Consider the following 27,179-nt stretch of genomic DNA (forward strand, 5'->3'; position numbering starts at 1 on the left):
AGCGCTGCTCACGTCTGCACACTTGGCACATTTGTCTCCTGCCCACTATCTCTCTCCCCCTTTCTCGCTCTCTCTCTCCCACTCATGCCATCTCTATCACAGTGTAAACAGCTCAAGAGAATATGCACGTAGAATCCTGGGTGCATCCTGTGCTGTGTGTGTATGTATGTGTGTGTGCAGCTCTTTACCTTTGTTGTTGTTGTTGTTGTTGTTGTTGTTTCGCCTACGTGCAGAGGTCTTTGAACTGACAAATTATATTGCTCGTCGAAACGAAATTCCTTTCACCGTGTGCACTCTGAACTTTCTTTATGTGCCCTCTGTCTTCCTCTTTACACACACGCACACACACACAGTTATGTACATATGGGTGTGTATCTGTGCTCTGCACGATTTTCTTCTTTGTAAATAGTTCGACATTCTTGTAGCAAAGTTTATTTTCCTTGCAACAACAAGAACAATTGATATACCCTGTAGCATTGCGAGAAAGGCTTTATGACATGAAATTTGGTATCTTGAATAAAAGAATAAAACTGTTATACAAGACATGATCAAACTTGTTATCATGTGTGACACATCTTTAACAAGAAATTTAGCTTATTAAGGTGTAGCCTAAACAGTTATACAAACCATGTAATAACAGATGAAAAATGAAAACTGTTATACAAAACAAACAAATGTGTCATACGTACGAAAAACTGTAGTTCAGAACAAAGAAGCCAATATTGTAAGGTATTACAGTAAACTATTAAGGAATAAAGAATACTGTTATACGAAATTTATAATGCAAAAAGAACACTTTTACACAGAAAATATAAAACGGTTATATAATAATCAAGCTATTATACAAGAAGAAAACAACTGTTATATTACATATATATAACAGTTAAAAAAATTTTTTATTATGTTTTCAAATCAATAATATATTATATTTATTTAATAACTCAATTCTATATTTGCATAGTCCATGGAAGATCTTCACTTGCTCCATTTTACAGGATATTCTAACGTCTTTCACACTCTGAGTTAATTATTTTCACTTGTTTTCAATTTTAATTTTCTTACCCACACACGCGCGCACTTCTGCTCTCCTATATATGTATGCATGTGTGTGTGTGTACATATGTCTCGGTGATTACTTCATCCATGCCATTACAGCCCTCCTCCCCCTCCCCCCATGTCAAACCGCCCACCTCGGCTGCTCTTGCATATTGCTTTTTAACTACTTTCACGCACTCGCGCTTGGCAACGGCACTCGAGAACGCGCGTGCATTGCTTTCCAGCTGGAAATTGTTATAAAATTGGCAAAATTGCTCTGCGCGGGTGGTTTTAATTGTTTGCGGTTATCAGGTGGGCGGCTTTGCTGCCCATTTATTGCGAATGCTTCAATTGTTTAATTGTTGTCGAAACGCTTTTTAGTGGAATGAGTTGACTGAATGCCACTCAATGTGACGGTAGATCGAACATATGTGTGTGTGTGTTATATAAGCTATGTCTTACTGATTGATCAGCTAACTCGATATTTATTTACACAATAGTGTTGGCAGCAAACTATCAGCGAAATCTTATCGGCTGAAGTGCCCACGTCTTATCAGTAAACTAACATTTCACAACGGAAATGATTGAAGAAATGCGATGTTAACGGCTCAAGCGCACCTCGCATGCCGCTCAATTAACGTGTTCGCCGTGCTATGCAAATGACACAACCAAAAAGTAAGCGCCAAAAATATATATAATTTTTGTTCATACAATTATGCATCAAGAAGAACACCAAAAGCCGAGCTGAAGAATAACAAAACGAAAACAACAACAACAGCAGCTATAAAATCACGGCAGCTGAACACTGAAATGAATGGAATGCCGCGCATGCCTACTATAGAGCAAGAGCGAGCAACACAGCATAAGTCAGATCGCACCTCTCGCACTCACACTCACACGCGCACGCATGCTCTCTTGGTTGCGCTCTCTCACTCTGGACATTTGCTACCGGTTCGGGCATAGCGCACAGCTGTGCAATACGTCACGGCAGAGCGTGTGATAAGCAAGAAAAGAGAAGAAGCAGCAGCAGCAGAAACCACCACGAACAACTACAACAAGCAATGAGGCGAACAATGCGCCGCATTATGCGAAACTTGTGTACAATATGATTAAGCAAACAACAGCAACAACAACAACAACAACAACAGTGACGCAGACTTGCTCGCAAACTGGGCGCAGCAAACAGCAGCTGCTTGGGCCGATAGCTCGTGTGCTCGCTCTCATCAGGTAAAGCAAGTCGGGCGCGCTCTCACCCTCTCTTGTCTTGAGCCTCGTCTCTCGCCCTCTCCCTCTCTCACACAGTCTCTTCCAAGTGCCCCACACAGAGTCATTCAAGCGCTCTGCTTTTGAACACCCTCAGCGGCTTACGCATAGACAGAGCTGTCTCTCTCACTCTCTCTCATCGTCTTACGCTCTCTCAGACAGCTCAGACAGCAGCGCAACTTCGGCTGTGTCGCTGACTGCGCCGCATTCGTCATTCGGTCGCAAACGTTCGAACAACGCAGACGCAAAGGTTGCGATCGTCGCGTTTCATTCAAAACGATTTTTTACGTCTTTTCGTGTTTTCGTCTTTGCGCGTTTTGTGTTTTGTTTGCTGTTAACTGTTTACCGTTGTGCAGTGTAAAACTATTTACAACACCATATTTGTGGGTGTCCAACACCACCCACCCCACCCCCCTGTGCTTCTCACACACTTGTTTCGGTTGTGCTTTGTGTACCGCATTCGTATGACACGTGCTTCTCATACGGATTCTCCCACTATCAGCATTCCATAAAAGAAATTAACAACAACAATTGGGATTACCTCGACTTTTGTTTATCAATCACGACGACGACAACAACAACAATAACGGTAAGTTGACCATAAAGTGAGTGCAGTGAAGACTTCCATTAAGGAACAACAAACTTGAAGACAAAAGGAAACTGAGCTTTTCTTCTTCACATATTAATGGATCAGTACAGTAAAGATTGTCTTTAACAATTTTACAACTAAACTGTTCTCTCTCCGAGTGTTTACTGTACTGGCAAAGTACAGTAAGTATTTGACTTGGAATTATCGAAATATATATTTTTGGGCATAAATATCTTTAGCTTTTTACATTTCTCTGACCTTTCTCGTGCTGTTCTTTATCAGTGAGTTCACTGTACCCAGGTTATAGCTATGCTCGCACTCATAATACTTTTATGTTTATGTCTGACCCCAATAAGCCAGCGCGTTATATTAATATTTATCCAGCTTATCAATGAACAGATATAAGCAAAAAGTCATTTACCTTCTATATAAACGCCCCCCATTAAAAGGCGACCCCCAAGAGGCCCTCCTCCCTCCAGCACTCCCCACTAACTGTAATTGCTAGTATGTGAACTTTATTATGCTGAGGAGTCGACGACGCCACGCCCAGCGCCCACCATTTATGAGTCAGGAATTCAGTTTGTTTTGCGTATTTATCTTAAAGTTCTCTCGCTCTACCTCTGTCTCCTTCTCTTTCTGTCTCTCTCTCGCTGTGTGTAGATCCCAATGAGTCATGAGCAGCTCAGGAAAACAATGTGACAACCTGACAAAGATATACAGCTATATATGTATGTGGATTTATATATATATATATTCACACAGATCCATCAGTAATTCACATTTTATTTGGATCTATAAGTGAGTCGACTAAGCATTGGCTTCAAATGGGAATTACTTATTATGGAGCTGTTTGCGAAATGAGGAAGCTTTAATTTGCTGCAACAGCTAATGCACTAACTCTGTGAGAAGTGAATCAATGAATGACAAAGTGATAGACGCTTGGATACCTTGTAAATGCTTAACAGTCATCACGTTACGATTGGTCGACTGTAAATGATGCTTAGATCTATAGATTAATCAACATGATTCATGAAGATTTTTAGAGATCTAATGCAAAGGATCTCTTTCGTATAACCTCTCCTCTTCACAAAGTCAGGGTATTTTAGTCTAACAAATTTTCTCTCTATTCATAACAATAATATTTAGCTCGTGTTTCAAAATTTTTAATTAAAATTTGGCAAAGAAACCATTAGGCTAAAACGAATCGAGATCTGTACATATGTATCTATGTATATCCCAGCTAAATACCATATTTGTACCATTTATGTATATTTCATTTATGTATATTTCATATGAAATCTCCTCTACTTAATTGATCAAATGTCACAACTTTACCATAAACTAAAATGATTTTTATTACATTAACATTTTTGTTTATATTTTGAATAATTTCATCAATTTCCGATCAACATTTCAAATGCAAATTCTATGATATTGGAAGACTATATTTCTCTGTCGCTCTCTTCTTTCATCTTATCATTTATCGCGTTCCATCCCATTATGCTTTATTCATTTTATCATTGATCTCGATCTATATCACTATATCTCTCTCTACTTCTCTATCTCTCTTTCTCTATCTATCTGTCTATCTCTCTGTCTCTTTCTCTCTATCTATCTATATTCCTATCTGTCTGTATCTCTTTCTTCCCTAACATTCTCTTTCTTACTGTTTGACTTTTTAAAATTCTCTCTCTCTCTCTCCTTAAATGACTATCTCTCCATTTATTATGTATCTCTCTCTCTCTCATCTTTATATCTCTCTATCTCTCTTTTTCTATCGCTCTCTCTCTCTCTCTCTCTCTCTCTCCGTCTACCTGCCTTTCTGCGATACTCTGCCTGTCTTCCCGACTTAGTCTCTCTCCCCGAGTCTCTTTCACTCTTTCTCCATTGCTCCCAGACACTCTTCTTTCTCTCTCTCACACGCTCTCTCTCTCTCTCCCTCTCTCACTCTGTGCTAGCTGATTTTAAATATGTTTGCAGTTCGTCGAGTCCAATAAGAATGCCAATTAGAATAAATTTCACAGTCAAGTCTTAAACAATTATTTATAATTGCAATTTGTAAACAATTTGTTAACATTTGTATTTGTTGACTAGCTGATTATAGAGGCAGTTGAGCTCATGGCCATGCTACATGTGGCATGTGGCATGCGCCACACACAGCGTTCACACTGAATGCTGTTAAGGAGTCGCCATTAGAGCAAATGCAAAAGTTAAAGCAGATGCCAAGTCGGCTAACTGTTTGCTGCTCGCTGACCATAAGTCAGGGCGTGATTTGCCATGAGGTTGATCACAAGGCGGCGGCAGCATTAAAGTGGCATGCCACAAAGCACTTGGAGATGGCTGAAAACGAGTCTCGAATCAAGTTGAGTCACACATTCACACATTCTCGTGCAAGATCTGAGGCGATCCGATTAGATATCGATGACAATGGTGTCGAGAACATTAACTACCGTTAGATCGCCGCTCTACAAAGCTCAAATGCCGATCCGATGCACGATTTGTCGATTGTGTAATTAGAATGCGAATTCAATTCAATTTCCAATGAAAAGCAAACAGTGGAAAGCCAATAAGTGGAGTGACAGAGAGAGAGAGAGAGAGAGAGAGAGAGAGAGAGAGAGAGAGAGAGGGAGCTGGTCCAGCTGAATCGTCTGTTTGGCCTTAACATTTGGCCAAGTGCTCATAACTAAAGCGAACAATGGCTTCAACAATTGTCAAATGGCTCGCATTACAATTCAACTATTTGCAGTGTTGAGTAATGCGTTCTGTAGTGTGCTTGTGTTTGTGTGTGTGTCATAAATAAAAGAAAACAAAGAATTCTATTTAATGCCCATTTAGCAATTTGTTTATTGTTCGCGGTAATTCGATTTGGAGCTGGAGTTGGAGTTGAATATCGATTTGGTGTTGCTTTACCAAAGCTCAGTTCTATAAGTTAAGTGTTGCAAAACGATGCTTAGTGTGATATTTGATGCATACATGAAGTTTTTATAAGTTCAATTGCAATTATTGTGAATAATTGTTCAAAAGGCTTCATTGAGTTGTTGAAACACCTTGCAGGGGCGTGGCATAGTGGATGAGTGTTGGAAAACGACATGTGATGCTTAAATTTATATATAAATTGGTATAGATATCATTTCTGATTATGATTTCTTATAGAATTTTATGAGTTGTTGAAATACCTTGCAGGGGCTTGACATACTGACTTAGTGTTGGAAAACGACATGTAATGCTCAAATTCATATATAAGCTGGTATAGTTATAATTTCTGATTATCATAGCCTATAGATATTTACGCAAATTGCTTGATTGATTGACTGATTGAAGATGTAAATGTCAGATAAAACTTAATAAAGGGTATTTAAACAACCTTAATTTACAAATATTTTCATACATAAATATTTATTAACAAAATACATGATTTAATCCATTGTTTAGCCTCGATAATAAAACTAGAATAATATTTCTATATGGGGCTCAAAAAGTCAAGCATTTAACTGCAATTTGTCCAGCCTCCTGCCCCCCGCCCCCCACTCGGCACGCCCTACTTTAACCGCGTGTCCATTTAACATAATTGTGCAATTATTTAAAAACTGATTTATTTTTTAATTGTTTGTCACTTAAATGACAACAATTAATTATGCAATGCAAAGTCGAAAAAAAAACGCATATAATAAATAAAAGAACATTTCGCAATTATATAAATATCTCGCATTATATAATCAGCGCAACAGCTGGCAAAAAAAAGTATATACATATATATGTATATACATAAGTGATATAAATAGGGAACTCTGCCGCAGTTTTAATCATAATTATTATAATAATAATAATCATAATAAGCGCTCAACAAATGGAACAAACAAATGGGAAATGCTTAACACAGCGATTAAAATTTATTGCGCTTATTTTGCATTTATTCGAATTGAATTCGTTTTCCTTGCTGGGTTTTTGTATACCCTATCTATGAGTGGGGTAGGGCAGGTATGGATGTCTACACAGTTTAGAGTAGTATAGATATATTATTGATTAGGAGCAGAGAACGACGACTGAAGCTAAACCTGAGAGTGCGACTGCCTCTATCTCTTTCTCTCTCGCTCTATGACTGTCTACCTGCTTTCCTCTCCCTCTCCGCATCAATTTGGAAAAGTATTTCATATTAGAAAACGAATGTTTACTTTGGGTAATCGATCATTTTGAGCCTTCAACTAAAATCGATAAAAATCGATAAAAAATTTCGAGCACTTTCTAAGAGTTAAGTTACTGAATCTCTCATCTATCTATAATTCCTTAAGTATACTCAAGCATCTGCCACTAACTACCACTCCCTCCGTATGCCCTCCACACTCCATTAAACTTATCATCAGTAACATTACAGGATATCTCCCAGTTCATCCACTTACAACAATCTCACGCTTACTCCCACATTTTTATCATTTCGCCATTTTATGTCAAAACTATTAAAAAGTTGTTTGCGGATTCATAATTGAAGTGTCGATTAATTAAGTAAATCCGACCCGAACTACCGCAAAACACCCGATTGGCGCCTGCCTCAGTCTTCAATGCCTCAATATCGCCATCAATAAACATTTTCATTTTAATCAATTATTTAACTAGCTTAAGCGTTGCCATATAGTATATATAACTTCGATATTTATCGATTGTTAGACTTGCTGCAAGTTATTGAGTGAGTTTGATATGAAAATGTTTTTGAACACTATCTACATACGATTTAAAGTCTTGATATATCTAAACATTTAACGATTTATTAAAATTCCATGGTTTATATCGAGTATTTTCTTTAAATTTATCGATTTCCTTATATTAACCTTATATTTTGAATGCATTTGTTCAATTGGTGAATTTGCTAGCTAATATGTAAAGCGAAAATTCTCTAACTATCTATATTTATCGATATTTATTTATCGTCAAGTCTGTAATTTATTTCTATGAATCCGTGAGCGGGATTATAGATATCGTTTTTAAGAATTTTTAGCACATTCGTGAATTTTAGGCATCGCATATTCCTGTAACGTCAGCTAAATGTCGATATTTATCGATTATTGCTAAGAATTAGTGTATTTTAATCAAAATCCAACACAACAAAATATATAACAATAATAACAATGGAGTCGTATATGAAATACAAGCAGCTCTTTATCATTGACTTCTCAGCTTATCTTTTTTGATTGAGAGATTGAAAATCTATATACCGTATGTATAGTTTAATCTGGCTTCCGTTGCCTCTTTTAACCATATATGCTATATACTTTTGGGCAAAAATCAATGATTTCGCCTGCTCGTATCCCCGTTTTCCATTCTCTTTGACCTGTATTAACGTAAAGGTTCTCAATAGTTTCTACCATAAAACATAATTTTAATTATGTAATCTCCCCTCTCTCTGCCGCTCATCCTCCCCTCCCTTTCTCTCTGCCCGATTTCAATCAGCTTAATAAAATGGAATATTCTGTTAGCATTTTTAATATTTCGGCTTTAATGCCATTAAAAAGTTCCATTCAAAATATTGCGGGCTTTCAATTCATTTTTTCCTTTTTTTTAATTTTTTTTTTAAGTTTTTAATATGAATATATGAAGAATATTTACAAAAATATGTATGTATATGTATATATAATAACATATGGGTAATTAAACGGGCAGCGCTTTTGTTATCAGACAGAAGAAAAAAAATTAAAAAAAAAAAAAAAAAAAAAAAAAAATGTAAAGCTAAAAATGTATTTTTGGTCAGTTGCCTCGATTGTGTTTGGGTTTGGTGCGTGTTTGGCTTATAAGAAAAGTGCCGTTAAGTAAGGTGGCTGTTGACAACGCGTTATGCATAAATTATGACACATTATACCCTATAAAAGTTTATAAATATCGAACACATAAATGGGCAAAGGGGCTTTTGGTGGAATTTATTAGAAGGTCAGGTGCATTAGCTTGAAAAGGAGGAGGCAATAAAAAATATGTAAGACAATGCTTGAATAAGACCTGAAAAACACAGGAAAGGGAAGTTTGATTTCCCAATAGAAGTGAAAATCAAGTGAGGAAACAGAAAAGTCTTTTTAATATAATATATGTAAAGTCTAGTATTTAAGTTCTTCTAGTTCTTCAAGTCTAGTATTTAAGTTCTTCAATCAGTCAGTCAATCAATCAAACCGCAAGTTTTCTTTAGGCTTTACAGCTTGTTCTAGCTAATTTATCTACTAAGCCAGAAACTTGCTTACAAATGACTCTTAAGTGTGCTTGATTAGGTATTAGCATTTGCAGGGTATTCATCGGGTCTCTGAATCACATATTTGATTGATTTGCATTTCGATAGAGCGCAATTAATGAGGCTCCCCCCTGCTCCCCGAGCAGCTCAAGCAAGAATGCTGCTGGCTATGGCAAATGTTATCCAACACATGCTGATGATAGCTGGTAAACCAGTTTCAAGAAAGAGAGGGGAAGAGAGGGCGAGAGAGAGAGAGGGGTGCAGGGTATTTGTCTAATAGAAAACAGCTTTATTAGTAATTTTGCTGGATTTGCATATGAATTTGATTTGTCGACACATTTTGCCTATCGATGCGCTAATTAAACAAAAAGCAGAGTTCATAAAGATGGGGAGGAAGAAGAAGAAGGAGGAGGAGAAGGAGAAGAAGAAGCAGTGTTTTCTTTAATTATTTAATCAGTGAAATAGAGCTTAGACACGCGCCTACCCGCTCTGCTCCTTGTAGTCACTATAAGGCTGTCCCTACCCCTCCCTTGCCCCTTCCTCCTCTGAGACAACTGTAAAATTGACAGCTCAGCGAATCGGAATGCGCATAAATTTCGTACGCTTTTTAACACTGGTCAGAAGGCTGCGCCTTTGCCTGAGCCTCGGGGCATTTGTAACGAGCATTTTCATGTTATTATTATAATTTTCGTCTTCTTTTTTTTTTGTATTTTAATGAGGCGCCATTTAAAAAAATTACTCATCACTGTCGTCACGAAAAAATATCGATTCCCATTCTGTGGCTTTTTTTTTAATCAATTGTAATTTACTTTGCTGCCGGCGCTGCTGCCGGCGCTGCTGCTGCTGCTGCTAATGAGGCGCATTAAATTGTAGCTGTAAATAAACGCCACGAAAAAATAGCAAAACGAGCAACAACAACAAAAATAAACAGTGTGGGCGGGTCGTTTGGTGTTGCTTGGCTGGCTTCGGGGCACACTTTGTGACCAGACCTAATCTAATTAGCTAAGCCGCAGTAGCAGCAGCTAATGCTTAAATATCCATATATAACTTAATTAGCTTTACTTTTCAAAACGCATCAAATGGCAAAACAAATTGTAACGTATTCAAATATCTATCGATAGGCGTTGGGCTGATCGTTATTTGGTAACGACAGCTAGATGGCGCTAGCAATTGCAAGCGTAGAGCAACACTGGCAGCTTGTCGTCGCTGTCTGACACAATGGTACACTGCTAGCTGCACTGCTCTAACGCACAAGTGAGCTGCCGCTCGGCCCTGCGCAAGTTCATTCTGCCAAGTTGACTCACACTGCGCGTACGACTTGACCAGCTGTACGGTCGCGTTTCTACAGCGAAAAAAGAAATTAAAATTGAAATTATAGAAAATAAAATTAAGAGCCATTATATTGCTTTTGAAGTTTATGTAAATCGAATGTTTACAAAAATAGTTAGTTGTTGTTGTTGAGCGCGCGAGTGTTGTGTTGTTGCTTTCATTATTTTTCTAGGGGCTCCGATTTTCGGGGTCGTAGTCATGCGGCTCTGCCGCGGTCGCTGCTGAAGCGAAGCATAAAAGAAATTTGCTGTTTGCCGCTGCGCCGACGTCATCAGGCAGACATACACACACATACACACGGACAGGCACTCGTTGAAATTGTTGTTGGATTTGTAAATTATGAAAGCAATTTATCAACTGGAAATCGAAAAACAACAAACAGCGAAGCTGCAGCAAGAACAACGCCAACTACAACGAGACGAGTGAAACATAAGAGAGAAAACAAAAAGCAAAAGCTAAAGCAGAACGCTCATTGATCGTGCAGGCAGGCAACAACAAAAGAAGAAGCGGCGGCAGCAGCAGCAGCAGCGCAGCTGGCAGCGCAGTTGAAATCATTTATGCGAATACAAAAAGTGAAGGAAAATTGAACAATTCGCAGCGCTCAGTCAACAGAGCTGGAGTGCTAGACGAAACCACTTCCCAACAACAACAGCAACGCCGACGACGACGTCGACGACTTGTTGCTTATTCACACACACTCTCGCACTCGCTCACGCTCACGCACACGCACACGCACACAAATAAACGCTGCTAAGCGCTTGCATATAAATACATAAATATATCTGCGCTGTATTGTTGTTTGTGTGTGTGTGAGTGTGTGCGCATGTTATGCGTGTGACCTTTGTCGGCGCTTCCCTTCAAGCATTTGTATGTGTAAGTACGATATAAAATTTATTCAAATGGCAAAAAAAAAAAAAAAAAACAACTAAGAAGGCAACAAAACTATAAGCAACGCGTTTAATTGCAAACTCATAAATGTGTGTACAAAGCATGTCATCAGCTACAATACAAAACAATTACAAAATACCACAGCTTGGCTAGACACACACACACACACACACATCATCCCTGACTGTCAAATGGCACTGTTAAGCGCGCTGTTAATAGCAAAGCAAAGTTTACACTCTCTTAAGTCTTTATTGAAATGCTGTTAAGTATTACTTAATCGTAGATTTTGTGTGTATTTTTAACTAGAGGCATTCCATGCGTGTACTTCTGATAAGATTAAATACATACAAGAAAACGCCCACAGTTTGGTGTTCGACAAATACACATGATATACTATAGTAGATGTAGCATATATATGTATATACATTCATTCAGAACAATATGAAATATGTTCGTATATATTATATACAAAATTTTCCGTTTTCTACATACATAATTCCGCATACGTCGGGTATAAAAATAAATGCAATAAATGAGAATTTATTTTCGTAGACTTTTGCTTTCCATTTCTAATAATAATATATATGATATGTATATGTATGTATGTATATTGATTGCCCATTGTACATATTTGTATGTGTATACAAATAATTGAAATTCCATTGGAGCAACAGTTGGTCTTCCGAATTCAACTGTAAACAGCAGTAACAGTGGCCTGCACAGTTTGGCATGCATTGCGTTTAGCCGCTGTTCCGCTGTGTGCGTGCGATAAAAGTGTTTGCAATTGTTCTTCTTCTTGTTGCATATTGTGTAAACAAAGATAAGCAACGTATTAAGTGGTGTATGTGTGTGTAGGGTATAGTGTCTGTGTGTATATATGGGTGGGCTTACGCTGCTGACTAAGCCAAGCGCTAAATAAATCCCAATGGAAACCAAAAGCAGCGGAACAAAACGAACGTGAGTGAGGGAGATGGGTAGAGACGGACAGAGAGAGTTGCTTAGCAAGCTGAGTGGGTGGAGGGAGAGAGAGAGCGAGAATGAGAGAGTGGAAAATACGCTTAACAATTCGCTTAACAATTTAATCAAAATTGAATGCAGCTTTGTGCGTTCAACTGATTTTATTTATTAAAACAGGGCACGTAAACACTAAAGACGAATGCAGTGGCAGGAAAAAAAAAAATAAAATAAAGAGAGTATAAAAACAATTAAAAATACAATTAAAAGCAAAAATATCAAGAAAGTACAAAGTGAATATACAAAAAAAAAAAAAAAAAAGAAAAATAAAAATAAAATAAAATAAAATAAATATATAAATAAAAAAAATTAAATTAAAATTAAAAAAAGTAATATATACTAAAATGTGATAAATAATTGAAAAAAACAAAAAAAAATTAATTGGATATAAAGCAATATTTAAATTATTTAAAAAATTAATATTAAAATGATTTGAAAAAAAAAAAAAAAAAATAATAATAATAATAAAATCAAAATTTAAATGAGCTGCAAAATAAATTGTTAAAAAAATGAAATTAAATTATTAAACGAAATCTCCTATACATATAAACAAATATTACATATATCAATATTAATTAATTTTCGACCTTGCTTTGCTTTTATTGTGCATCTTATAGAGTGTGCACTGTAATTGGTATTTATTGTGCAATTAGAGACGTGACATAAACATATATGAATACTAACCCTCAGCAAGCTTAATCATCCAACACACACACACACACACTTAGTTGGGCTGCAATTATTCGCGTATTTGCTTTTGATTTAGACAGTTTGAGAGCCACTTTGTCAGTTTGTCATTTTGCCATTTGTTAGCCGTTTCGTTTTGGCCGTTCGCCGTTCGCTAATCAAACTCAAATTTGCAGCAATATGGAGACAGAAATCCAGCTGGAGCTGCAGTCCCTTGATAAAAAGGATCAGCACGAGGAACAAATCGAGCAGCGGCAACCGCTGCTCTCAACAACAACAACAACAACAACAGCAGCAACCACAAATAACAACAATAATAGCAATAGCAATGACAACAATGGAACACAGGTCACGCTCAGCTCTGGCTCGGGTAATTCCATCGATGCGGCCCCATCGAGCCAAGCGCTGCCCGCCATCCCACCAGCCACGCCCCCAGCGAGCACATCCCGCCAGCTGTTCAGGGAAGCCGCCGCTCGGCACGGCGGAACCGAATCGTTGGCCCTAATGCAACAGGAACAGAACTACATAGCTGCCACACAGCTGCCGAAGGTTCATAGCGATGCCTCCATGCCGGATGCGACTGTCTCGAGGAATCCGTCGACGACGGGCCGGCACGAGAAGAAGATCGGCCACCGGCGGGTGGCCGAGGGCGGCGAGGTGACCTACAAGAAAATCCAATCGAAGCAGATCATGGGCTCCATCCAGCTGGGCATACAGCACACCGTGGGCAGCCTGGCGAACAAGCCGAAGCGAGATTTGCTGATGAACGATTTCTGGGAGATGGAGACGATCGCCTTTCCGCCCGACGGCTCATCCCTGACGCCCGCTCATCACTACAGCGACTTTCGCTTCAAGGTCTATGCTCCGATTGCTTTTCGTTACTTTCGCGATCTGTTCAACATCGAGCCGGATGACTTTCTAATGTCGATGTGTGCGTCGCCGATGCGCGAGCTGTCCAATCCGGGCGCCTCGGGCTCCATATTCTATCTGACCGACGATGATGAGTTCATCATCAAGACGGTGCAGAAGAAGGAGTGTGAATTCCTGCAGAAGCTTTTGCCCGGCTACTACATGAATCTCTCCCAGAATCCGCGCACGCTGCTGCCCAAGTTCTTCGGCCTGTACTGCTTCCACTACAACTCAAAGAACGTTCGATTGGTGGCCATGAACAATCTGCTGCCGTCGGACATTAAGATGCACGAGAAGTACGATCTGAAGGGCTCGACATTCAGGCGAAAGGCCTCCAAGGCGGAGCGGCAGAAGGCGAGTCCGACGTACAAGGATCTGGACTTTGCCGAGCACCATCCGAATGGCATTTTCCTGGAGACCGACACCTATACGGCGCTGATGAACACGATCAAGAGGGATTGCATGGTCCTGGAGAGCTTCCAAATCATGGACTACTCGCTCCTGGTGGGCATACACAATCTGGATCTGGCGGCCAAGGAGAAGAAGGAGGAGCGCATACGTAATGCAAGGGCCAAGCTGCAGCGCAAGGAATGCCCCGACGACGATGCACCCGAAGCGGATCAGGTGAACCAGCTGCAGCCCGTCTCCAGCTCGGCCTCCATACCGGGCACCTCGGCGGCGGGACTGAATCGGACGCGCAGCATGAATCGCCAGCGATTGGTGGCCCATTCCACGGCCATGGAGTCGATCACGGCCGATTTGGATGCGACGCTCGAGGAGGGCGTCGACGAGCCAAAGGGCGGCATTCCAGCGCGCTCCGAGAACGATGAGCGATTAATGCTCTACATCGGCATCATCGACATCCTGCAGTCGTATCGGCTGGAGAAGAAGCTGGAGCACACATTCAAGAGCATCCTCTACAACGGCGACACGGTCTCCGTGTGCCGGCCCTCGTTCTACGCGAAGCGCTTCCAGGACGCCATGGGCAAGCAGGTGTTCAAGAAGACGCCCACATTTCCGCTCAAACATTCCCCCTCGAAACGCAAGACGTCGGCCACGCAGCCGCTGCGCAGCCCGCTCAATCGCACGAGCGTCGCGAACACGCCCAGCAATAGCGGCAGCAGCAGCCGGCCCGTCGCCCTGGCTCTGCTCTCCGGCATGTCGACGCCGCCACCTGCCTTCGATGACATCTCCGAGGAGGACATCACGGCCGGAGCGTCAACGACGACGCTGCAGCAGCGGACGTCGAATGCGAATGCGAGTGCGAGTGCGCCACGCCTACAGTCGCCCTACTCCTACGCCAGCTCGATGCGCAGCAGCGACTACAGCGACGACGATGAGATTGTGGAGGCGAATACCAATGCTGTGGATGCTGTGGACCAGCATGTGCGCAGCAATGGGCGTGGCAAGGAGCTGCGGCAGCCGCTGGCCCGGGGCAACGGCTTGGCCAACAATAATCTGCTAAGTGAACGCACTTTACACCTGACCAAAACGCTGGTCCAGGTAACCGCCGTCGGCTATGTGGAGGAGCAGCCGCCAGGCCCGACCACGCCCACTCAGCTGGAGGCGAATGGCAAGCCGGTGTCAGCAGTGGCAAAGACGGCCACCTACACGTCCACATTGATGCTGAAAACGGCGGCGGATCTGTAGCCCGACTATATACTATATACTCCTATATATATATATATGTATATGTATATGTATATGTATATGTATATGTATATGTATATGCGTATACTTTATGCCTATGTATTGTCTACCTGTAACCCGCAAAGATTGGTGCTGGCTTTCACTACACTCTCTCACACACACACACACACATATGTTTATGTATGTATGTTATAAACCCCCCTGTCCCCTCCACCCTCCCCTCTCACCTGTCCCAACTGCTGTGCTCGCTGTGCCCGTGTGGCAAGGCGTGGCGCTCGTTTATCTTGATTAAACAAATACCAAAAACGAATATGCATTCGATATTAAAATTTATGTGGCGCGCGTTTGTTAATTGACTGTGCCACACACAAACTCACACAAACTCACACCCGCACACACACACACCCGCACACACACACACACGGCAAATCCCCAATTTTCCTTTACAGTTGATAATTATTTTCTTCTTCCTTAGCTTTTATTTGTATCTGTGTGAGTGTGCGAGTATTTTTTCCCTATTTTGTTTCGATATTATTTGCGTTTGTATTATGGACAGTTGACGAAGAGAAAAAGAGGAAGAAGAAGCAAAATACGATGCTGGAGAGAAGAGGAAATACTTAAAGGAAAATATTTGACATTGTTTAACTCTGTATTTTTGTATTATAGAAAAAATGCGTTTATCATGTATTCTAGGATGCTTTAATGTATATATACATAAATGTAAAACAAATTTCATAAATAAATAACAAAAACAAATAGATGGCTCGAGTGTTTATATTCTCAAAAGGAAAAAAAGGTTTAAGAAATTGAAATTTACGTTTGAAATATTTTTATCTAATTTTTGAAATAATTATATAATGAAGATTATCAATCATATCAAGAAGAATTTTTTATTATATTTATATATTTTTTCTGGTCTTCAGATTTTTATTCTAAATAGCTTAGAAATATCTGATAATTTTTTCCAAATATTCCTTATATTTTATTTCTTCCTTAAGTTCCCATATAGCTAGCTATATGATATCTATTTATATTTAATGACATCTGTCTAGACTATAGACTATAGACGCATTAATTACCTTGGCCGATATTAATTTTAGCAGCTGTTCGCCTGGCTCCCGTCTCATGCCCTATAAAACTCTGATATTATGTGCGTAATCCCTGTGCCGTAGCCGGACAATAACACGTAATATCCTTTACGTTCATTATTTACATTTTCACGTGCGAAAAAATTCTTGGTTTTTGTTTATTTCTTTGTGAATGCTGAAGTTGGCTAAATGGGGCATGATGAAAGTAAAGGAAGAACTTGGAGTCTGTTGAGAATTGGGAGCATATAATATAGACTTTATAATATTTATAATAAACAATTTCCACATATGGATAGAGGAAGGGTCTGATGAATGGACGACAGAAATTAATATCGATACAAGTGATAAACATATATACATAATTGAACTTATCGATTATTTATGCATGTCCTTCAAATCTTCGATAACTTTAAGCTTAATTGATATAGAATTTTTGTTAAATGTATTTGAAGAGTTTGTTTATATAGATGCATCTCAACTCCTTTCGATATGCTCCCAGGGTATCTCCTATTCGTGCACTCCCCATCTTATGGGCACTCTTGTTCTTGCTGGCTTTGTGTGCAGGAAAGTGCTTAAAGAGCGCTGACAAATATTAATCGCCCGATATACATATATATCGTTGCTGCATGCTCATTTGTATTCTCCTTCTCTCTCTGCCTCACAATCTCTCACTCTCGCCCTCTGCCGCTCCATCTCTCGCTCTCTTTCGCTGTTCGCATAAATCACTTAATGATTTTCCATATTGGCATTAAGTACCGTTAATTTTTATCGCCTTGCTGCAAGCTCCATTGGCAATTGCGCAATATTTATTGCGCAAGCCTTCGTACGGCGCATTTCAACGCACTCCGGCACGCCCCTTGCTGTGCCACGCCCCTCACTCGAATGCGCAGCTTAAGTTGTAAAGCTCTCCATTAATTAGTCGCCGGCAACATTTATTTTGCTCTTTTCATTTCAATGAAAATCAAAATAAATTTGTTTTTTTTTTTTTTTTAATTTTTAATAAATTTTAATCAGTTTAATAAAAATTGTTTAAGCAATTAATGTAAGAGCTGCGTTAAATGTTGAACAAATAACAACATATCACTAATAATATTTGTGATTTAATGGCATTTAATGAATTGAATAAATATGCAAATAAATAGCTCTAAATGAGAGGTAGTGAATACACTGAAAGAAATTGGGGTAATGAAGAAAAAATAAATGTTGGATAGTTGAATGAACTAACATTTGATTAATGGTAGCATAATTATAAATCATACATATAAAAGTAAACAAATATTTTTGATATACACTGCAAAAAATAATGGAGTGCTTTGTGTTTTCTCAGCTCTATATTTATATAATATTTATATATTATAAAATAAATCAATTTTGGAGTAAAATAAGATTTTAATAAACTTTACAATTATAATTCATATTTTTATAGACTATCAAATACCCTATAAATAATTAAAGTCTTAAATATTGCTGCGAATTGAATAGCTTAAATTGCAAATAAGCTGTAACTTATATTCAAAGCAGCTTCAATACCCTGTAAACTGTAAGTCTGTAAGCTATAAGCATCACTGAATACCCTGTAAAGTACATTTAACTCTACCGCTCCAGGTGAGAATACCCAGTTAACTAAGCTCATAGCTCCGGGTACTGCAAATATTCTGTAATATTCGCAATTGTTGACTATTTTTTGCAGAAAAACTTGATCAGAAAAACACATGCATATAAAAATTATAAGTTTTTGCTACACTTCCCATAAAAAAACTATGCAGGCAAATAAAAACTTCTTTACAGTATTTCATATATCAATTGACAGCATTTATTATATTATTTTTCACGCTCTCCGTACTTTTTTATCAAATATTTATTCTGACATATTTTAATTGTTTTGATTCTTTTTTTTTTCGAGTGTACTTTTTATTTGCCTGTGATTTTTTTCGCATGCACAATATGCAGAAGGCAAAAGTAATTTCGAAACGTTTTATTATGATTTTAGCTGAAATATACTCGGTAAATATTTACGCAAAATGAAACAAAATCGCCAAAAATAAACCAAAATATTGCCGAAAATGCATTTTTCATTTGTTACATTGTAATTATGCCAAAAGCAGAAAGCAGACCAACAAATACAAATGCGAATAAAAAATAACTGAAAACCAGTTAACAGGAAGAGCTAGCATAAATATCCAAAATGTAAATATATGTATATATATACATCTGTTATATACATAGATATATATAGATGCTGTCAACCCCAACAATTTTGGTGTGGCATAATTACTTTAATTCATTTGCATAATATAGCGTAAATGGTTTTTGGCCAACATTTGCATTTGCAACTTTTGGTAACAGAAACAGAGCCAGAAACAGCTGCGCAGCCCAGCCCAGCCAGAGCAGAGCGAAAGCCTGGATAATAGAGGAGCGTGCAGGACTGTCGCCTGCTGCTGCCGAGCCTTTTGGGCCATAAAATCTGCATAAATACCTGGCCACAATTTGGCATCACATCAATTACTTTGAAATTATAACACAATTATATATGTACCACATTTACTGTGGGCTAGCTACAGTCAGAGATGACCACAGAGAGAGAGAGAGAGAGAGAGAGGGGGAGATAGGCATTTGTGTTACTTTGACCTAAGCATGTTTGTGCCATATGTCAAATGTCATTTTGATAACAGCAACTTTTGCATTAGAGATTGCTACTAAAAGCTAGATTTCTACTCCTCTCTCTCTCACTCTCACTCTGTCTCACTCTTCCTTGTTGTTTGCCTGCCTTTTAAGCTGTACATCTAAAAGCCGACTTTCTACTTCTCTCTCTCTCTCTCTCTCTTTCTCATTCTGTATCCGTCATAAGACGTGCACCTAAAAGCTCAATTTCTACTCCTGTCTCTCTCACTCACTCTTTCGTTCTCTGTCTGCCTGCTAAGCAAATAACATTTGGTTTGGTTTGATAGAGATTTTGACAGTTGAGGCGAAGTACATCGAGCATTTACGTCAAATAGAAAACTTGACTTGATCAGGCATTAAATTGGATGTAAATTCTTCCTATATGATAAGGTTGTTTTATGTTGATAAGACTTTCTCTATAAAAACTCTCCAAAAACTATTCACAATTCTTAATATTATATTCGCTCACTAATTGGATTACTTAAAAGAGTTTCATAGAATACCTTGTGCATTTTTTATACTGTTGAATGAACTGATATATGATATATGAAGGACATATATAATAGAATGATATATAAATGAATATACGATAGATGACACATAATAAATGTTAAATAATACACGATAGATGATATACAATAGATGATAAACGATAGATCAGACCTTATATATGATATACAATAGATGATACGCGATCTATGGTATTCGTGAGATAAGACCTTATAGATGATATATGATATGATGCGGAGCTGTCTCATCTAGTCTACTGATTAGGTATATTGCTAAGGCATATACACCTGATATACCCCATAGCAACTGATACTGATTAGAAAAGTATATATACCTAATATACCTGAACTGCCACTGTTGAATCTAATCAACACTTCTCACATGTTATTCTCCTATTTATAGAAGAAAATCAATATTTGTTTAGCTATTTTCGCTTCATTTTCAGCTCAGTTCCCCCTAAATATTGTTTATATCTCTGTTACCTGTTCTTAAATTGTTTCAACTGACAGTTCAGTTCAAAGTTCAGCGAAATGCGCAAGCGAACAAAGCAGACCTGAAAAGGCAAACATCGTATATTGATTAAAATAATGATTTGTGTCGCTTGCCGGAAATTTAATTTTTTGCTGTAACGGATATTATTATACATATACACATACATCTCTCTCTCTCTCTCTCTCTCTCTCTCTCTCTCTCTCTCTCTCTCTCTCTCTGGTTTGTTTATTTATTTGCGTTGCGTGAGCGTTTGGACCGCTGTATTTAAAACTTATTCCAGGCAGCTGGTCAAAAAGTTGCTGTTGACGTGGCCGTGGCCTCGAGGCCTCGAGGTGGAAAATAAATTAAGCGGGCGTCAATTGCATTTAACTTAATCAAATTTAAAGCGCTGCCCACAAATGAGGCAATTTCATTAATTGATTGACACACAGAACTGATTTGCATTTTCTCTCCCTCTCTCTCCCTCTCTCTCTCTTTCTATGGCAGGGCATGGCATTTCAGCGCAGCTATAGCAAAGTCTGGTGGGGCTCCGATAGCCAACAGTTGGGCAGCAGCAGCAGCGGCAGCTTCACGGGCGGCGGCCTCTACTCCCACTACAATTACAACATCCAACAACAACAACAACAGCAACAACAGCGACAGATGCTTCAACAGCATCAGCAGCTACAGCCCGCATCTCTGGAGCGCCATCTGGGCACACACGCCGGCAACTTGTCCAGCATCCAGGAGGTGGACGATGAGCAGAACAGCTCGAAGCTCTCCTGGCACAAGCATGACAGTCCGGGCAGTCTGCGCAGTCAGGTGCGTTATCTAAAATAATTCAGGCAGCCCAGTCAAGCGGAGCGTGCTCCAAACTCCGTAAAGAACGCCAAAGCTGGCCGCATGGAACGTGTGGCAGTGGAACACTTTAAGGCGAAACTTTAACTTTTGAAATTTGTATATTGAAATTTGAATATCTATTCCATTGCCGGGATATCATAAATTTCAGCTCATCTCAATGTTTCTACTGCAATTGCGTGTTTCATTCCAACGTTCCATTTAGAATACAAGCTATTTGAGCACTCATTCTTCCTAAATTCCTGTTTTCATTTTTAAAAATCAAAATCTTGACTTTTGCAAATTGCTTAGTTAATTGTTTCATTCCAGCATTCCCTTCAATGTAGCCTGTATTTAATTTTAACAAGTTTTTCAATATATTTAGCTTGGCTCAAAATATGTTTCTCATTCTTGTTTCATTCCAACATTCCCCCTCTCATTTGCCTCCATATCTTCTATATGACTCACAATATTCAACAAGCTTTCCGTTCCATTCCATGTGTGCTCTCATAAGGTCACCATATAATGGAACAACTATTAGACATTCCGTTTATTATCCATGCCTGTTCCATTTCATATCGTTCCCCTTTGTACTTCCAAGCGGCAAACACGCCCCCTTCGCAGTTCTCCCCAAGCTAATATCTAAAATTGGTTTCCGCTTGCAGGATTCGGGCTTCTCGGACAACGAGGAGCAGCACAATAGCCAGACGGCCACAGCTGTGACAGATGCCACAGCAACCACGCCCACTGCCTCGCCCACATCGTTACGCTCGATAGCGACGCCGCCCACTGTCATACGGCGCGTGGGCAAATCGTCCTTCTACTCGCCGCTGGTCAGCGTAACGCGTCGCATATCCTTCAAACAGCAACAGGATGAGCCGGAGCAGGAGGATGGCGACATGGAGGCAAGTCGCAGTCGCCTGTTTGAGCAGCTAGATAGCCTGCAGTTGGACGAGCTGGCTGATGTGGACCCGGATAAGACAATGAGTCCGGCGACGCCGCCACGTCCAGCTGTGCGAAGACGCAAACGCATGAGCAAAAGCAAATCAAAGGAGCAGGAGCTGGAGCAGGAGCAGGCGGAGGAGGAGCAGGAGAAACAGCTGGAGCATGAGCAGGAGGAGGAGCTGGGCGAGTTCATGTCGCCAGTGACACCACCGCCGCCCTACAACAATGAGACCATCTATCTGGGCGAGGCGCCGCCGCCCTACAACAACGAAACCGTTACCTTCGGCGGGCAGGAGTGCAATCTCGACGAGACCCTCACTCTGAAGAAGGATGACGGCCACTACGTGGCACTCTCCCGCTTCACGGCCAGCACCAGCACGCCCAAGGCGCGCAGCAGGGCCAACAAGCTCAAGCTGCAGGCCGTCCACAGCTGGCGCTCCGAGCAGCGCTGGAGCTGTGAGCCGGAGGTGATGTGCATGCTGCAGCACAAGTCCATTGCCCAGGAGGCCTACAAGAACTTCACGATCACCACCAGCGCCGTGGCCAAGCTGATGCGGCAGCTGCAGCAGCAGGCGCTGAATCTGCAGACGCACTTCGAGCGCTGCGAGCGCGTCCTGGGCGGGCAGCAGGCGACGACGCTGCCCGAGGCACTGGCCGGTGCCACACAGCTGCTCGTCCACCTGGACGAGTTCACCTGTGTGCTGGAGCGACGCGGCATCTTCTTCAACGATGCGCGCGTCGAGCGGCGCCGATACGAGCAGCATCTCGAGCAAATACGCACCGTTAGCCGGGACACGCGCTACTCGCTGGAGCGGCAGCACTACATCAATCTGGAGTCGCTGCTGGACGATGTGCAGCTGCTGAAGCGGCACACGTTGATCACCCTGAGACTGATCTTCGAGCGCCTGGCGCGCATCCTGGTGCTGAGCGTCGAGCAGAGCCGCTGCGACCTGCTGCTGCGAGCGAACATCAATATGATTGCGACCCTGATGAACATCGACTACGACGGCTTCGCCTCGCTCTCCGACGCCTTCGTGCAGAACGAGGCGGTGCGAGCCCTGCTCGTCATTGTGCTCGACCACAAGCTCAGCTCGGTGCGCGCCCTGGCCCTGCGGGCTCTGGCCACGCTCTGCTGTGCCCCGCAGGCGATTGCCCAGCTGGGCAACTGTGGCGGCATTGAAATCGTGAGGGACATACTCCAGGTGGGCCAGAGCGCGGCGGAACGCGGTGCCATCGAGCGCCGGGAGGCCGTCTCCCTGCTCGCCCAGATCACGGCCAGCTGGCACGGGCCGGAGCATCGCGTTGCCGGACTGAGGGATAGCGCCGAGTCCCTGGTTGCGGGCTTGGCAGCGCTGCTGCAGCCCGACTGCTGCGCTCAGACCCTGTTGCTTTGCGCTGCCGCGCTCAACAATCTCAGCCGAATGGAGGTCACCTCACACTATTCCATCATGTCCAACGAGGCCATCTTCAAGTTGATTTCAACGCTCGAGCATCAAAGCTGCGGCATCAGCGTCTTTCTCTATGTAAGTATGCGATACTCGAAAGATAGGGCTGGCAGTTAAGATGAGTCCATGTGTGTGTGTGTGTGTGGAACTAGTGAGTGGAACTAGTAATTGAGACTACTTTGTGGAGATTATTAGGTGGAAGTATAATTTGGAATTGGAACTAGAGAGTAGATCTAGTATATCTAACTAATAAGTGGAACTAGTGAGTGGAACCAGTAAGTGAAACTATTGCTTGAGCTTAGTGAATGAAGCAGATGGCCTAAAATCGTAATTAGAACTAGTCAGTATGTTAAAGGATTGAGTGTAGTGAGTGGAACCAGAAGGTGGAACTAGTGAGCGAAACTAGTTGATCTAGTGGGTGGAACAAGTCGGTGATATTAGTATGCTGAACTTATAGTTCAAACTACTAAGTGGAATTAGTAAACAGAACTAGTAAATGGAACTTGTAAATGAATAGTGGAACTAGTATATTTTAAATAGAAACAGGAAATATGCTAAGTGCAAATATATTACATTTGTTTGCTTTTCTGGTTCCACTTGTGAATCTTTGAGGGATTTCTATGCTATTCCTAAATCCTATTAAGTTAGGCGTTCCACTTCTAGTTCCATTTAAGCTTTTTAACTAAGATTTATCGGCCCCATTTCTCAGTTCATTTATCAATGCCAATCTAAACCCCTTCAGACTAGTTCATAAATCAACTCTGTTCTATTGCCATTGTTTCAATGGAAGTCATCGTTTGGAACTATTTAAGTTCGCTTAAATTTTGGCATGCGTTCAGCCCTGGTTTCGTTCGTCTCTCTTTCACTTTTCCTTATATTTTTTTTTTTTTTGCACCAATTTTATTGAAAGCATTGCCTTGTAGAGAGCTCGTAAAATTTATTTGTGCATTTGCAAAGCAATTTTTTCACAATCTTGGCCACGATTTTTCATTTGTCTTTGCCCCAGAAAGCACACACACATACACACACACATACACACACACATGCACATCTATACAGAATCAGATTGACTGCCCGCTGGTTGTAAGCATTTTCCTTCTTTCCGTTCACATTTTTTTTTTTTTTGCGTATTTTTCGCTCTGTGTTGCTCATCAACATTTTGTGTCCTTTTATCGTTTGAACACAGGAGCAAATCGTTGGGATGCTGCACAACATGTCGCTGAACAAGAAGTGCCACAGCCACTTGGCCAATGGCATCATCATAAATTTCATCACGTCCGTTTACCAAACGGAATTCTACAAGTCCTACGACTCACGTGCCGAATGCGATGCCCAGCGGCGTAGCATTAAGGCCATACTCTATACGCTGACACGCCTTGTCCAGCACTCGCATCAGCTGGGCGCCGAGCTACTGGAGCAGTGGCATCTACCCGATCTCCTGCGACAATCTCTAACGGCAGCAACAACATCAGCAAGTGGCAGCAGCTCCGCCCAGTTGGATCATAGCAACGGTTACAGTGGAGACATTTCGCAGCTGGCGCGACAATTGCTGCAAGCACATCAGCAGGAGCAGCTGCTCCTGGGTGTGGGTGCAGCGGGCGCAGCAACTGGAACTGGCGCTGGAGCTGTGGCAACATTTAGGAGCAGCCACCAGACGCCCGAGGCTCAAGCAAGGACAACGCTGAAATTCAATTTAACACGTCAGGAGAGTTTTGTCTAGCCTTTTTTCACTCTAGCTGCCCATTCAAAATGGCCAAAGCGGGTATACCGGTTATACCCATCAATATGTAACTAGTAGCAGAAAAGATTTCTAGGACTTGAGGTCATATATAGCAGATTTGTGAAGTCTGTAAGTCTTCGAGTTTACCCATTTCCTTCATACAGCTAATATATCGATTATAAGACTTTGATATTTGAGAATTACTCAAGAAGTTTAAGAGCTATGAAGCTCAAATTGAATATATAACTAATTATAATATATATAATTATATTGTATATATACTTATATATCCCTAGATATAGATATTTGAGTTTTGCAAATTCTAACGTTAAGTTTTCATCTATAGCTACTACAATTTCCTTCATATGACCAAAACTCTTATTTTTTCTAGCATAACTCGAGGATTAAATGAGCGATTAAGCTCAAATTTGTTATGTAGCTATTTCTACAATATTTTCTTACATTAAGTATTTTCTTTTTTCTATAGCTCCAGCCAACTGCTAGTCATGCACACCTCACTTGCTCTCTCTGTGCCACTTTCTCCCAATTTTTCTTCTTTCGGTAGGTTGCACCATCAAACCACCTGAGTGGCTACTCCGGAACACGTACACGGGTAGCCCGGACGTGCGTCAAGTGTTATTGCTTGTCTGGTCACTGCGTGACCGTTTGCTGCCATATTCCCACTATCTTTCTCTCTCTTTTCCTGCCTCTGTCTCCCCCTCTCTTTCTCACTTATCCCTGAATGCTTGTAAATGTAAACGAAGTAATTTTTATATTTTCGACCAAGCACCAAGGCATAAGAAATACAAATTGTTGTTAGTGTTTTTTTTTTTTTTTTTTTTGGTACTTTGCATTTTTGTGTCTTAGCAAAAGTGCATTGTTGCCATCTCACTCTAGCACATGCTTCACCCCTCTCTCACTCTGTAGCTGTAATGTAAATGTTTAGCAATTTTTGTTGCCAGCTCATTGTAAATATTTTCATACGGCCGTAAAAAGAAAAACCAAAATTTTTGTATTTTTAGTCAATTTTGTGCCAAAAAAAAAAAAAAGAAAAGAAAATAAGAAAACGGAATTGCAAAGGCAATTCTATTGTACAGTTATATATAGTATATATGTAAATAAATATATATATTTAATATTTAAATATATTCTGATTACTATGTATATTACTTTATTTTTATAATTACGATATTATATATTCTTTGTAAAGTTTTCTATTAAAAAAAAGAAAAATATTTTTCGTGAATAAAAATTTACTATGTAGCCAAAAAAAAAATAAAAAATATATATATATACAAAAATGTTTTTATTTAGTTATTGATATGTATATATATTTTTATTTATTTACAGATTTTTAGATATATTGAGTAAGAGAGAAAGAGAGAGTATGAATTAGCCCACTTATTTAGCTTGAAAAGTGGCTAAATATTTTAAACATAAAGTTAAATAATATTTTTGATTTTTTATTCAAAGTTTTAGTCTAATACTTTTATTACTTTCCATTTATTATATACAGAGATGTATATATCTAGCTTTAAAATTGGCTTCATCACTTTAGATTCATTCAAACTACCGACGTGCATATAAATATTCAATAAAAGCATTTTCTTTAAATAATTTAGCCTAAAGCTAAATTTCCGTTTGCTCTTCATTTGCCCCCTTTACCATACTACTCAAGCCACCCTCGTTGCGTGCACTTCACTCGCTTATTTCATATCAATATTGACTTGAGCAACAACAACAACTACAACAAAGAGGAAAAAAAATATTACAATTTACATTCGGATGTGTCGCCTTTGGCCAGATTTCCATTGCTCTTGGTCAGCTCACTCAAATCCATTAGCAAAGCAAAGAGATTGCAATAAGATCTCCGAAGTCCAAATATTATATAGTTTATATATACATATACAGTCATATATATATATGTATGCAT

At 40.1% G+C, this 27,179-nt stretch overlaps 2 protein-coding genes across 2 annotated transcripts; both read left to right on the forward strand.

Annotated features, from left to right (window-relative positions):
* Positions 1 to 2,499: 2,499 nt before the first annotated feature.
* LOC6578354 lies at positions 2,500 to 25,806 on the forward strand. Its single transcript, XM_002004231.4, has 4 exons — positions 2,500 to 2,887; positions 20,807 to 21,121; positions 21,802 to 23,604; positions 24,713 to 25,806. Exons 2-4 carry the CDS (start codon positions 20,810 to 20,812, stop codon positions 25,244 to 25,246), a joined length of 2,649 nt encoding a protein of 882 aa, XP_002004267.1. The 5' UTR covers positions 2,500 to 2,887; positions 20,807 to 20,809; the 3' UTR covers positions 25,247 to 25,806.
* LOC6578353 (phosphatidylinositol 4-phosphate 5-kinase type-1 alpha) lies at positions 11,170 to 15,355 on the forward strand. Its single transcript, XM_002004230.4, is given in 3 exon segments — positions 11,170 to 11,294; positions 13,187 to 15,107; positions 15,110 to 15,355. Coding segments are annotated over 2 exon segments (2,067 nt in total). The 5' UTR covers positions 11,170 to 11,294; positions 13,187 to 13,190; the 3' UTR covers positions 15,260 to 15,355.
* Positions 25,807 to 27,179: the final 1,373 nt, after the last annotated feature.

This window comes from Drosophila mojavensis, unplaced genomic scaffold (assembly GCF_018153725.1).
Source record: "Drosophila mojavensis isolate 15081-1352.22 unplaced genomic scaffold, ASM1815372v1 contig_80, whole genome shotgun sequence".
Lineage (NCBI taxonomy): Eukaryota > Metazoa > Arthropoda > Insecta > Diptera > Drosophilidae > Drosophila > Drosophila mojavensis.